This window comes from Xiphophorus couchianus, chromosome 23 (assembly GCF_001444195.1).
Source record: "Xiphophorus couchianus chromosome 23, X_couchianus-1.0, whole genome shotgun sequence".
Taxonomy (NCBI): domain Eukaryota; kingdom Metazoa; phylum Chordata; class Actinopteri; order Cyprinodontiformes; family Poeciliidae; genus Xiphophorus; species Xiphophorus couchianus.
The window spans coordinates 25,050,042-25,064,679 of NC_040250.1; the positions used below are offsets into that span (position 1 = coordinate 25,050,042).

The window sequence follows — 14,638 nt, forward strand, 5'->3', positions numbered from 1 at the left end:
AACTCTGTCCATACATCAGTGCTGGATTCTTCCTTTTCCATGCTTGTCTTTTGTCATTGAAAGACTTGTACGTTTATCTTTGTATCACTAAACCTTTAAAATAAGTTATTTATCATAGCTGCTACTATGACTCACGGAGGTTGAAGCTAACCAGGTGCTAAAATACCCTCGCTAACTAGCTTTGGTTAGGCTTGCTAGCTAATTTCCATCTGGGTTACCATATGGAACGTCAGGGTTTCCTTTTTAACGGTTTTGAATCGGTTCCGACCCGGTTCGTTGAATTTAATTCTTCTAAAGGTGGAAATTAGCAATTTTATCTATCACCTGGTGCAGTACATTTCTCCTCATGTGGTTTAGTGTTGTACATTGTCCCATTTTAAATAAATAAATTAACTGACAGGTATATTAGCAGCTAAATTAGCAGCATTGGTTCTGGTTCATGCAGTGAAAACACAAGGAGAAAAGCTACCTAGCTTTTTTGCGACTGTCATGGTTTTAAGTGCAAATTTAACACCAGTTGGTTGGATGACTTTTGTCCTTGCTACTATTTCTTTTATGTTGCCAACCCACAACAACGCTACATTCATTCTGTGTAGCTATAGATAAATTTTAAAAAGGGCAAAAACAGCAGTAATGGCTGTTTCTCTTGTGCATTTCTGCCGTGATACAGGTGTTAAATTTCATTCATTGTTCTCTTAAAAAGGTCATAAAAATCTTAAACATGTGTTTGTTAGACCCTCATTCAAACCAACATAAGGGAGTCGACAACCGCTTTCAGAAATGTAGCTATGAATAAAACACGTAAAAATGTTTGAGGCTAAGGTAGAGTGTTGGACATATTTTCCATAACGCCGTTTCTACACAGTTGCAGTGTGAGCCTCCATATGCGACCATGAAAGCTGAGCACTGATTGCTTGCAATGAAACACTCCTACACACACAAAACCCGTTCTGCGTGAGGTCGCCGCTGAACCAGTGCTGACCACATTAGCTCCTTAATAACAACCAGAAAACTAATAAAGCTGCTGTTGAGTTTCAATTACCGACCCTTCCAGATAAAACTGGTTTCCTCTTTCATCGGCAGTAGCAGCCGCAGTGTTAGCGCACCGTGACCTGCGCGCCTGCCTGCCCTTATTGGGACCGGGTGGAGGCGTGATCCATCAGGTGATAAGAACGTGTCAGACTCCGCACTCCATTACCTGGACTCCCATTTCCTCCTCGTCTGTTTGCGCCGGTGTGGGAGGCGCTGGTCCCGGTCAGACTGGGCGTAATAGTGCGGTAATCGGGGTGTGATTAGATTAGTTTATCGCAGGAGTTTACCCATCTGATCAGCTCGGCAGGCGGCAACACAGAGATTGGATAACAAACAGAGAGAGAGAGACGGAGTGGGTGGGGAAACGCGGCGATGCGTGTTAAATGATCCTGTGGTAAAATTATCTGAGTGGCATTTATCACATGAAACGCTAACCTGCCTCGGCTCCCCGTTCTCACTCCATCTCCCTCTCCCCAGATCCTCTCTCCTCGACCCATATTTTCTCTTTCTCCTCTGACTAATTGATCACACATCTTTCCATTATTAATGTGATAATTAGGAGCTGAGAGGAGATGAGATCATGGCTAATAAGGAGAATAAATAACTGGGGGAACGTAATTCGAGTTTAATGAAAAGTCTGACTTTGCGTATAGAGGGAAAGAGTGATGAGCGCAGACAGGAGAGTGGTGTGTGTGTGAGGGCGAGCAGTCAGGTCAGTGTCACAGAGATGAGAGCAGAGAATGACCTCACATACACACACACACACACACACACACACATGCCTTCATATGTTTTTATCTCAAGACTCTTTGAGGCTTACTGAGTTTCTTTGAAGAAGAAGAAAAGAGTCCAGATTTGAGTTAGACATTCAGGTTTCAATCATATACTGCAGAGGATGATACTTCATCTCCAACCGGATCTGGGTTCAGGTTGCAAATAACCACATTTGTGTTTCAGTTTAAGTTTGATCACAAAAACAATGCAATCTGCAATAAAAGAAGAAAAAAAAATTTAACGTGTTGCCTTGCAGGGCCTTAAATGTCATTTGTTTCCAAATCTATGGAGTAATCCTGATTTAAAAAGCTCAATGCTGACGAAAATACACAACCCTGGCTCCACCCTCTGAGTTAATGCTGGAAAAACATATCTGTTAATTTAACACACTACCCTATGGTCTTTACAGAAGATAAACATAAAGTAATAAAGTGTGAAACAGATGAACACACAAACTAAAGCTAATTTTTAAAGTCTTGTCAAGTAGTGCTATGGACTTAAAATCTTATCACAATATTTCCTGGCACTGTTGTGATAACGAAAAAAAAACTGGTGACCTCTCCAGGAACCCCGCCTCTCGCCCGGAACGCTGGCTGGAGATAGGCACCAGCACCTCCCGACCCACTAGGGACAAGGGTGTTAGAAGATGGATGGAAAAATCTGGTAGTACCTGGAAGCAGTAGCTAATCTGAAAGCTGGGAACGGGTTAATCGCGGCACCGCCTGAACTCAGCAAACGTGTGCAGGAAAGTCTCAGCATGAAAGTCTGGGGGTAGAGGACACACCTTTTAGACACAGCAGCTCCTCCTGCTCTTAACACACACGCACGCACACGAACCAGTCAACAGAGCAGCGCTTCCTAAGGTACACATGGAGGCTTGTAAGCACTCGCCTGTTGGCTGCTTGAGCTAAATTCACCCTCCAAGCTGCAGCAGCAGCTCAGAAACGCATCTCTCCTGAAGTCGTTGCATCGACACGGATGATTAAAGCATCGCTTAGTGGCAAGTTAATATGCATAAAATTAATCTCCAACTCTACTTTGCATAATGACTGAAACCGTGTGAGGATTTTTTTTTGTCTCATCTCGACAAAATATGTGCATAAACTGCGTGTGTAAATCCACTTATTAGAAGCTTAAGACCCATTACGCGCAGAGGCTGGTGGAGATTTATGTTCAATCTTGTCCAGAAAATCCCATTTGGATTCCATTGTTGTTTTTTATTATTATCTACCACAAAATCTATTTTAAGACATTAAATCCTGGAAAACACTGTTTCTAACTTTAGAAATGTTTCTCCACTGAGGGCTCAGCTCTCCGTTCAGTCAGAGCTCAGTTACAAATGGACTTTTCAGGTTTCTGGAAGGAAACGTCTCAGACCTGTCATCAATTTTCCTGACACTAGATGGTGACAAACACCGTATTTGGGGAGACATGGCAGCTCACACTGTGGTTTTTGCAAAGCACAGATTACAGGAAAAAAGAGGAAAGATTCAGCAACACTTATTGTTTTTTCTTGTTTGTTTGTTTTTGTCTTTCAGGTTTGCCGGGCCCAGCCAGAAACGGCTTCATCCCGCCGCGGAGTCTAAGAGCAACAAGCAGCCGGAGCCGGTCATCAGCCAGATCATTGACAAACTGAAACACATCAACCAGGTGAGCTGAACGGCCCAGCGCTTCGGTTTCTGTTTGCACCAAATGTGCTTTGGCAGCAGGAATTTCTGAACTTTCCTTTACATGGCGTGTTTCTGCGTCTCTCCTCTCCTGAAACAAAGAGATGAGTTCCACTTCAGCTCATCTACGTCAAAATCTATACTCGCCAACATTTTTCAAATTTGCTTTGTGGCCTGTTTTCTAGGACTGGAACGATTAATCGATTATTGAAGTTATTGTCAACTAATTTAGGAATGGATTAATCATTAACTGGAGGATATAGACTCCAAAAAAGGCAGATTATTGAAAGAAAAACACACTCATAGCAGTAATTGAGCCAAAACTGGCCAGGAAAAAACAAACATTTTGCATTCAAGATGGGGAAAAAAAACCCTTTGTCTGTAAATATGTTGTACACAGAAATCAGGTAACAATTTTAGCTTCACCCAGTGCAAAATCTGTTTTAAATAAATAAATCAATCAATTAACACTACTGTAGTCTTAGTGTGACGCCAAGGAGGAGCGCGGCAAATGTCACGGTCGGACAACGGCGGGGACAACGGCGATGGTATGACTATTCAGTCATACCGTCAGTTCCCGAAACGACACAAAGAAAGCGCAGGTGGCATCGGTCCCACCCTACTGGACCGCACACAGGGTAAACTCGAATGGACCCCGTCTCTTACGACTGAGGGAGAGTTAAACACCTTTTTCTGTCCTATAATAAATCGGTTAATATAAAAAATGACCAACATAATGAAGCTTGCTCAGACCTACGCTGTTTGACGCCAAGTCAGGCAGAAAGAGCTGAACTTTTCACATGATGATGTGAGTAGTGATTTAGCTGGAGATCTAACAGATTTGCATCTGTTAGATGCAAATAAACATCTAACATTGTCTAAAAGAAACGTTGGAGAGGTTAAAAAAAAATCTGCATAAGGTGCAGATTTTTTAGAAGATCGATTAATTGTTAGATTGATTGGCAACTTAATCACTGGAAAAATCTGTTGAATAATCGATTACTAAAATAATCGTTAGTTGCAGCCCTACTCGTCTCTGATGGAAACCTCTGGATTTCGCCGCTTGAGCCTGGCGATTGCTGCCAGATCAAACTGCGCCTGTTTAGATTGATGTATCCTGCAGATCAGCCGGAGCTGCCAGCGTCTTGCCACTTGTAGCTGTCAACACACCCAGCCGGCCACCTGCACTCTTCCAGCTTCACATGCATGCACTTTGTTAGCGCAGAAGACCCACGTCTCGATGGATTACACTCCCTCCCACCCCTTTAATTTGCCAGATCTGAGGAACCCCGTCGCCTCCCTTCTGACTGACAGCCAGGGACTCTCAACGAAAGCATTACAATGTGTTTCATTTCTCATTTACTCTTGCTGTTTTACTCCATTTATATACGGCAGGCTCCCCTCACCAGCCACCTTCAAACGGGCCTCCGTACATATCTGTTGCAGATCTGGCTCTGGAAGGGCTTTGGCCCCTTAAGCCCCAGGCTAGTTTTCAAAACTTCCACCTGAGAAACATCCTCTAATACCAGGAACAGCTCCCAAACTGTAGAGCCAAGCTAAACAGCCCAGGGCTCTGCGGATACGACGCACATCTGAAGTACCGTAAGTCTTCCTGTTCCTCGCCGTCGTGTCAGAGGGGCCTTTCGGAAAGTCAAGAGCAGGGTGTAAATTGTGAGAAGAGCTTCATAATAAAGTACAGCTGCAGTGCCTCGCAACGGCAATCACACACTTTTTTTTTAGCCTTTTTAACGCTTTCTCACCAAAAACATCAGTGAGTTTTATTGTGAGTTAGTGCGACTCACCAACACAAAGTAGTGCGTAATTGAGAAGTGGTTTTTGCAACTTTATTTCTACAACTCTTACAAAAAGTGGCTTTTTTTCTATTTATATAGAGCATTCTTGAGCCAATGCTTAGCAGAATCATCTTTAGATGCAGTTACAGCTCTATGGGTTTACCATTGTAGATTTCTGAAGCTTGCTAAATAAATTGCTGGTCTGAACTTTAACTGGACCATTCTAACATGAATATGCTTTGCTGTAAGCTGTTCCACTGTAGCTCTGGTTTTCTGCTGGAAGGAGAAAACCTCAAGTGTTATGCAGCTTCTACCAGGTTTTCTTCTATCATGTCTTTATCTCCAACTATCTTCAAGGTTGTTTTTTTTTTAAATGGGACATTATGTATTAATAAACATTTACAAGTAAATGTATGAGATTAAAGCCAGGTGGGATATTTCCATCTGTCGTCCCATCAGCAGGTTGATTTTAAAGTACATTAATACAGAGATAAAAACCACATGAATAAAACAAGGGAAGTGTTATGTAAAATTAACATTTTTGAGCTTTACGTTGTGTTATAATGCTATTCCCTCATCTAAAACATACCTGGCGTGTTGCTTTGACTCTTTCATTTACGTTTGAGGAATCCTTTAATCTCTATGGCAACCATTTAGCTGTGCAAAACGTCGGGGTGGACCTATCTCCGCCTTCGAGGACGAAGCACCTCCTCAGGGGGTGATGACTTCCTGAAAGAGCAGGAGTTTCTTAAAGAGACAGAGGCCAAATTTCACATCATTAAATTACAAAGTCAACTTTCTTCTAAGTCATATTTGATGTATATGCTATTAATTGGCACTATGAGGCCGGAAAAAGGATAATACCACCCCTTAAATGGAAGCAATTGCGAAATTGTGTTTTTTCGACATTAGCGACATGTCTACCAAGTTTTGCGAACATTTGTAACTGAACATAAAAGTGGGACATGCTACTTCCCTTGCTGATTTTCTTTTTCATGACATATAAAACTTTATTTTTAAATAGAGAGTGACAGCAAAAAACAAACAAAAAAGAAAAAAACTCTGAAACATTGAATCAGGCAGTCACCATTTAGTCATAAAGCCTTGGACACACTCTGCTGGAATCGTCGTCCTGCGCTTCCAGGGACCAGCTGTCGTCCCTGCAGCCGTTACATTTACTGAGGAAGCTCAGGTTTCTGATTGGCTCCTGTGGAGATTTGATAGGGGGAAAGAAAAAGAGAGAGAGAGACAGAGGTAGTTTGGTAAAACGGCTGAGCTGTACTTCCTACAGCCATTCACAAAATACCTTAAACACATGGACTCATTCAAATCAAATGCTCCCTCTGTAACCTTGTTCTGTTCTCTAATTGGCTCGTGCCGATGGGGTGACGTGTGGCGCATGCTGACATTTATGGGGGGCTCTGATTGGTGTTTCCATGACCTCCTGATATTTCTGCAGGTTTTATATCCACATGGGAGCTTTTACAGTCATATCTGATGACTTTAAAGTGAAGTAATTCAGTGTTTCTTCCTCAGCTCCAGCTTCTCATCAGATCTTTACTTCAGTGCACTGGATGAACATCTGACAGAAGAATCGCTGCGCTTGATTGAGTATTTTATGTGCAGCGAGGCTGTTTGGCTTCTAGCTGTGGTTTTTTTTTCTTTTTTGCAAAAATCAGATAACTATTTTTTTTTTTACAAACCAATCATCATTATGCTGGTCTTACATGCCTTGCTGTGTTGTGCAGCAGTCCTGAATCAAATTAAGTCCAGCATATAGGTTGCCTTTTTCTGTATCTTTTTTTTTAAGGTTGTCAGGATGACTTCAACAAGTCCTTTGCCATCTAATGAGGCTAGCATGTTTTAGTTTTACCATCTGATAACACAGTCTGGGGGATTTCTGCTCGTTTAGGCACATAACAGTAGACTCATAGTTGAAAACCGGACCTCACGTAATGTTGGCAGGTTTTGGCCAATTAAATTATGCTCCCTAATTCACGTGACAGTTAGCTAGCTATGTAGCGCTGCTAAGAGTTCAAGCTGTTAAAGTGGCAGTTTGTGTGAAATCGACTCTTTTGAGCTTTATGTCATGTTATGATGTTATTCTTAGGCCCGTCACGATAACAGAATTTACTGCACGATAAATTGTCCCAGAAGTTATTGCGATAAACGATAATACTGTTGTTTTGAGACCATTTTCAAGTAATGTTATTTTAACGGCGTGATGACGCAAGAACGCATTCTTGACGATCGATAAAGTTTAAAATCTGATGAACATTTAGCACTGGGACTGGAAAACATCTTAAACATCCAAAAGTAAACAAAACAACAGCAGAAGTTCCTTAAAGCAACAGAGGGCCAATTTTAAGGCGTTAAGTTACAAAGCCAAATTTCTTTTCAGCCGTATTTGATACATCCAGCGTTTTTATAACAGCTGAAGTCAACATATTACTTAATTGGGCTATAAAATGAGCCTGTGTCTAGAAAATACACGATACTGCCCCTTTAAACTGACTTCTTAGGCTTCGGTCACTAAATTTGCATGCAAGTTTTTGCAGGTGAAATTTAAAGTAAAAAAAAAAAGTAAACATTGCAGAGGATAAAAATTCTGTCTGTTTCTAATGAGACTGCTTTTCTCGCCATCGCATAGTTCTCAGCTTGTTCAGCACTAGTAAGGAACCAGTGGCAGACTGGTTCCTAAACCTTGAGTTTCCTGATGGATCTTCACACAGCACACTAACAGAAGTTGCCCCTGCTGATTCAGTCTTCTTTTTTTTGTTTTTTTTCTTACACCTGGAGCCCTTAGAGACCCTGAGGCAGACATCTGTTTAACGTGAACCCGGTCCGATGGGTCTCAGCTCCCCGCCACCATCATTGAAATGGGGGGATTTTGTAAAAAAAAAAAAAGAAAAAGAGAAAGAGCAGTTGTTCACTTCGGCAGAGCTGCGCAAACTTCCCCTCATATTCGCCACCGAGTCTGTCGAAGGGAAAATATGATGTCACTCGTCACCAGCGAGGCGAAACCGTTCTAATGCCGCTAAGTGTTTATTGACTGTCCTCGGTGTTTCATGGCCCTGTCTGCTCTCGGCTTGCGTATTTTAAACATCCTCGGCGGGCACCAGGGAAAGTGATGTTGTTTAGTTAAAAGCAGTTTTACAAGGCCTCCGCCTCCCGCCCAGTTGAAAGACCAGCGGCTCTGGATGAGGCACGGCTGAAAGGGAACAGACTAATTAACCATCTGATGTGAGAGAGCAGCCCTCAGCGCACAGATAATTATTTTCATGTCCTGTGTTTTTCTTTTGTTTGTTTGTTGTTGTTTTTTTTATGCGCAGTGTATGAAGGCGGGCCAGAAGTTAGATAATGTGTAATGTTCCTGAAAGCGGAGCAGCTCGGTGCTGTTTACCAGCTGATCTCGTGGACTCTCCTGGGTCTGGCTGCGTTCAGAGCACAAGCAGAACCGCAAAACTATTTGCACCCGTTAAAACTTTTCATCTTTTGCCATTTCACAGCCACAGACTTCAATTTACTTTTCTCTTCTGAAATTCTATGCATGAGAGCAATATTATCGGCATTATTGTTGTAAATTGGGAAGAAATTATTCTCTTTTGGGGTGTGTTTCCACTAGCGTTGCATATTAGTATGATTTTTTTTTTTTTCTTATGCCAATTCTTGAATTTTTTTGCTAATTCTAATCTGATTGTTGGCTTGGACTTTGACTGGGCCATTTTTAACACATGACTATGGTTTGAGCTGGACAATATATTTCTGACTGTGTGCTGCAGGATGTTGAGATGTATTTTTTGTGATTGTTGCAGCCTAAAATTACTTATTTTTCAAAAGGTTGCGGTCAAAGTTGCAAAAATTATTTTTTAAAGTTTCTGCCATGGCATGGTCTTGAAAAAAAAGAAATTGCTGCACAAAGAGGCCTCATGCAAACGGACACAACACTTCGCCTTGCGCATTACAATTCAAAGTCATATTAAATACATTACAATCTGTGGTTGTAACGTGATGAAATGTGGACAGAATTCAAAAGATATAAACACTTTTTTGAGGCGTTGTCGCCGGGCGATGCATTCAGGGCTTGGGTCACCCACATGCCGGCCTTTAGGGCTCTTCTGAGACGCCTTCATCCTGCAAACACTTTCCGTTCGAATGAGCAATATTCTTCCTTTTGGTTGAAACACTGAGCATAATCAGTGGTTCTTCCAGCTTGCGCTGACCCACTTTTAAACTTCAAATTAGCCCCAGACCACAGCACGTCAGGCTGTGCTTTTTAAAAATCCAGGGACTGCACACTCACTGAAGGCGGGGGCGAGAGGGGGCCAGAATCAACTTCCCTCCAAGTTTTGGTTGTTTCGGGGGGGTTTTCTGTCATAAATGCTCCGTGACGACAGCTGTACGAAAACGCGGCGACGGAAATGTGTCACTTCTCACATTGTTGGTGTCACAGGTGGGCAATGTACCCAAAAACTGTATTCAAGTAAGAGTAGTTAGATTTAAACATATTTTTATTGAAGTAAAGATAAAATATAGACGTTCAATAAATTGCTCAAATAAGAGTAAAAAAGTATTTGGTAAAACGTCTGCTGAAGTTACTGATCAAACAAAAAATGATTTAACATTTACAACTTATGTAATCAGACTGACCAAAATATAAAGTTACCTGGAAACTTTGGTATTTTAAGGACCAAAATGACAATAATTTGTATAAGTAACAAAAAATAACAAAATCAGGCAACGGTCTGTTTCTGTGCCTGGTCAATTTTTAGTTAAAACATGTATTTTCATTGAGTGGGTAGAGAATACAGAACTTTTACTCAAGTAAAAGTTAAAAGTACAGCTTAGTAAAAATACTCATAAAATTAACCATCCATCCATCCATTTTCTGTTCACCCTTGTCCCTAATGGGGTCGAGAGGGTTGCTGGTGCCCATCTCCAGCTACGTTCCGGGCGAGAGGCGGGGTACACCCTGGACAGGTCGCCAGTCTGTCGCAGGGCTCATAAAATTAACATTTTTTTCAAAAAAATGTTACTCAAGTAAATGTAAATGAGCAACTAGTTTCTACCCAACTGTGGTCGATGTTGATCAGGCAATTGGTGGAGGCACCTATGGTTTGGCAGGCGGACTCCTTTGCCTTTGTGCCTGAGCGAACCTAAACTTAACACCAAGAGGGGAGGGAAGGAAAGAGAGAGAGCACTCTAAGCCGGTCGCCTCGGCTTGTAAAACACTGTTTTCTCACGCCCAAGGCGGTTGATGTCATGACTGAGCGTCGGCCAAGAGAGTCGGCAACATTTCTAAATGGGAGAGGAGAGCCGTCTCTCGGCTTTGTTTAAATGCCTCCTCTTCTCTAGGAATCTTTAAACAGAGCGCTCTCTTCGTGCTGCGAGTCGCCGTCTCCCACACGGCCGCAGGAATCTGTGCAACAAATTCCCATGCGAGGTCCCCGTCCGTGTGTTGGCACCCTGTACACACGGCAAGCTGAAGCGGATAAAGACGGACGTCGTTTAACTCGCCTCCTCATGTCAGTTTGAAGATAACTCTGATGCCACGCTGGCGAACCTCTGTGCCTTCTCTCTCTCTCTCTCTCTCTCCCCCCGTAAAGCAAACCAGACTCTGATTTTTTTGGGGGCCGAGTGAATTTCTGCACACAGTCTGCCCAAATTAGAAGATTTTTATTTGGAAGATGTCTTCTTGTTCTGGTGGGATTGGTTTATTTTCTCTCTTTTTTTTCCTTCCTCCCCCTGAAAACATCTGTTTAACTTCCCAGGGCATCAGGTTTCTCCTCCGAGTAACTAATCTGGCAGGAGATGTTGGAGCTAGTGGCAAAATAGGCCAATTATGTGATTGGCTTTTGATTACAGAGCGCTTCGTTTGTCAGATGAGTTTGCCATTTGGAGGGTAGAGCCTCGTGGGATTATTTGAGCACTCTTCTTTTCGATTCGATGCTCTTCGTAGAGCTGCATGACGAATAATACGGAAACAGTAATCATATTAATACCTATTGATCTTTTTGGTTGGCTGTTTTCAGGTCAGAGATAATCAACGGGTTTAGAGTACTGCCTCCTCTTTATTTCCCACGGCGAAATAAAGGGGTGGCAGTACTCTGTTGAAGTACAGATAATCCTGGTGGAAAACCTGCTAAAAGGCTGGAAACCTCTACCTATGCAGAGAGAGAAACAAGGGAAGGGTTTAGATCGATCACATGTTCATGTGCTAGAACGGCTCAAAGTCCAATCTAGTCGGTTTTATTTTGTGAAAAAAGGGTCAAAGGTGGATTTTGCAGGACACAATTTTCATTTTTCGATTTGAAAAGAAAAGTAAAAATATATGAAAATCATGCACTATTTTTCTTTTGTACCATTTTGTGTTCATCTTGAAGGGGCAGTGTTGTGTGTTTTACGGACATAGTGCAATTTATACAGGGTGGGCCACCAGGCTTTATTTGTTACCCCACCAGGCTTAGCATGGCTTATTTATGATTTTTTTTTTTAATCTTTGCATTTTTAAGACTTTATAGTTGGTGTTCAGATACTAATCTTCCAATAACACATAATTATCAAGTGGTATTTTAAAATTTCCTGTCAACTTTAAACATTTTTTTAACTCAAAAACACAACGGGCTGCTGGATGAATGACTGCCGAATGCCCCAACCACAGGGCTCAGCAAGTTTTCTGGGGGAAACCTTAATATAGCACAATCAAGTATATCAAACATGACTTAAAATAAAAGTAACATTACAATTTCATGCCTTGAAATTGGGCTTCTGTCTCAGTTTCTCCATTAACCATTTAACAACGTTTTTACCAGCGTTTCTCTGAGAAGTAGCTCCTTTGATCAGCTCAGCTGATGCACAGATCCAACAGGTGTTTGCTAATTGTTGCTGCCGCTAGTCTGAAAGAGCTGGGAGATTCACGGATTTCTCAAAAATGCATGAAGGAATCAAAGCAACACTTTAGGTGTGTTTTTGATGAGGGAATAAGATTATAACCCAATGTCAATTTAAATACATTGCAGTTTGTGGTATTTTAATTTTAATGTGACTCTTGAAAGTGTCTATTATTGGATCGTCTTCACTTTCAAACTCGTCACATTTCAATTCGGAGCTGTGATTTTGTATTCTTAGTTTTGACCTCCATCATTCCCTCTCTGAATGTTTGACACCTCCCTTTCCATCTCCACAGCTGTGCTGAGTTGTGTGTGACAGACTCCAGCTCTGTCGCCCCCTTACCCCTCACCTAACCCCCCTCCAAGCCCCCTACACCCACTCCCGACACTCTCCCACCCTACGCTAGCGCCTTCCCAGCCTAATTGAAGCCAGAACCTGGGAAAATCCTGCAGGTATACAGGTCAGGAATCCGGGGATGGAAAAATAAACCAGATCCCGAGTGCCGCAAAATTCCATCACGCAACCTTGCTTTCTGTGATCCCGGACATGCGCGCGCAAACCAAAAACACTCCGCGTGCGTGCAGCATCACCCACGCCGTGGCCGTTCCTCATCCACGTGATTTACGGGCAGTAATCTGCAAATGCAACTTGCAGCAGATTGACATTCACAAGCCATGATAAACGGGGATGTGGAAAAGGCTTGGTTTAAATAAAGCGACGCTCTTCAGCCGGTTTCCTAACAGACGCCAAAGGTGTCAGACCGGGCCTGCTGTCCTGTAAATGTTCTCCTTCTGACGCCGTCAAAGAGCCTCACCTTCGTCTGATGTTATTTACCGAGGGGTTTTTGAAGCGTCATTTAATACATACACACACACACACACCCTCGGGGCCTCGGTACTCTGGCTCGGTTCGGTTTTATGTGTGTGAAGTGAAGTATGGCTGCTCAGGATGCAGAGCAGGGTGGGTGGGCAGGTGTGGGGGTGGAAGAAGCGTTGTTGTAATGCTGCCATGTTTGTGAGCAGGAATAAGCCATGAGGGTTGTTTAAGTGAAGTGTGACACCTGGTGTAAACCTGCGAGGAGCTGCGGGGCGGCCGCACCGAAGCACACCGTCTTTGTTTTCTGCCGGGTTATGGTTCCTTGACTCTAGAAATCTAACTCAGCCTCTCCACCCCCCTCACGCCCTCCGGTGCACTCCCAGAGCCCTCTCCTTCTGGCTTCCTCCCCTGCTGATTGTGAGGGCAGACAGAACATGTGAGGGCCCTTTTCCTTCCAATTAGTCTGCTTCATAATGAGGCCCAACCATCCCTACTACCGTTGCCATCCACTCCTCCTCACCTCCATACCTCTACTTCACCCGTTCTCCTCATCCCCCCTCCACCATCAATCTCTCTGCTCCTCCCAGCCCCCCACTACCACTCCTCTGACTGAGCAGGGCCGCATCTACAACGATGTGGGCCTCCGTTTTGGTGCCCTATCCACCACAGTAAAATTCTTCTTCTAATGCGAATTACAATTCTTTAAAGCTGCCGTTTGTAACTTTTATGAACAAAAAGGTTTTTTTCATATGTTTGTTAAAATTATTATGTGGTGACTGTATAATGTGCGAAAAAATCAAACTCCTTTGCCTTCTTCCACAATTCAGTCAGAAACAACCAATCAGGGCCTTAGCGCAGTCAATCATTCTCGTGTACGCTCTGCTTACAAGCTCCATCTTTCACGCTGCTACACTACAGCTAGCTCACTACAACCAAACATGCTAAGAATGCTAACATTAGTTAGCATGGGGAATAAACGATTCTCCTGTAACGGTGAGTTGTTTCTCCACCATTAGCACATTGAGCAGCATACATGAGTTTGATTGACAGCGCTAAAACCCTCCCCTGACTCTGATTGGTTGTTTTTGACCAGGAGCGGTACATTTCTTCAGACAGAAATGGACCTTACCAAGCTCCGCCCACAACCGACCCACGTGACCGCAAGTCTCACAAGCAAAGCCTCGCAGCGCGTCGCGTTGTTTCTATGTAAACATGACTGGATTAGTGCATCATTTCTACCGGATTTTCACAATATATCAGCTACTACAATGGACAGAGGAACTAACAAGTTCATGTCATCATCTGGGAGGAGGTTACTGGTTTCTCAGTCACAAACTGGTTGCAAACCTGAGGCCAGCAGGTGTCAGTCAGTTATGGTAGATCTGACATTTGGTTTGATGACGTCAATATGAGAAGCTACAGACTGATAGGAGGAACCAAAGAGCTCTGTAAAGGTAAAGGCAAATCTTCAGAAGTTGGGATATAATTAATTTAATTTCACATAATTATCGCGGTAGAAGCAATTTGTTTGTTAAAATTTTATGAAATATATTTGTTCTATTTGATGTTTGTTGTGAATGAGGTAAACTCACAAACGAACGAGGTAATTAGTCCAACGTTTAGAAACTACAGCGGCTGTAATGCGCCACAGCAAAGGTAAACAAA

The 14,638-nt window shown here is 42.8% G+C and overlaps 1 protein-coding gene across 1 annotated transcript in view; it reads left to right on the forward strand.

Moving 5' to 3' along the window:
* Positions 1 to 14,638, forward strand: part of gpc3 (glypican 3) — a 161,655-nt gene that overhangs the window by 110,409 nt on the left and 36,608 nt on the right. The window contains exon 6 of the mRNA XM_028009792.1: positions 3,345 to 3,456. Within this exon, the coding sequence (XP_027865593.1) occupies positions 3,345 to 3,456 (112 nt within the window). The remainder of the gene's footprint in view (positions 1 to 3,344; positions 3,457 to 14,638) is intronic.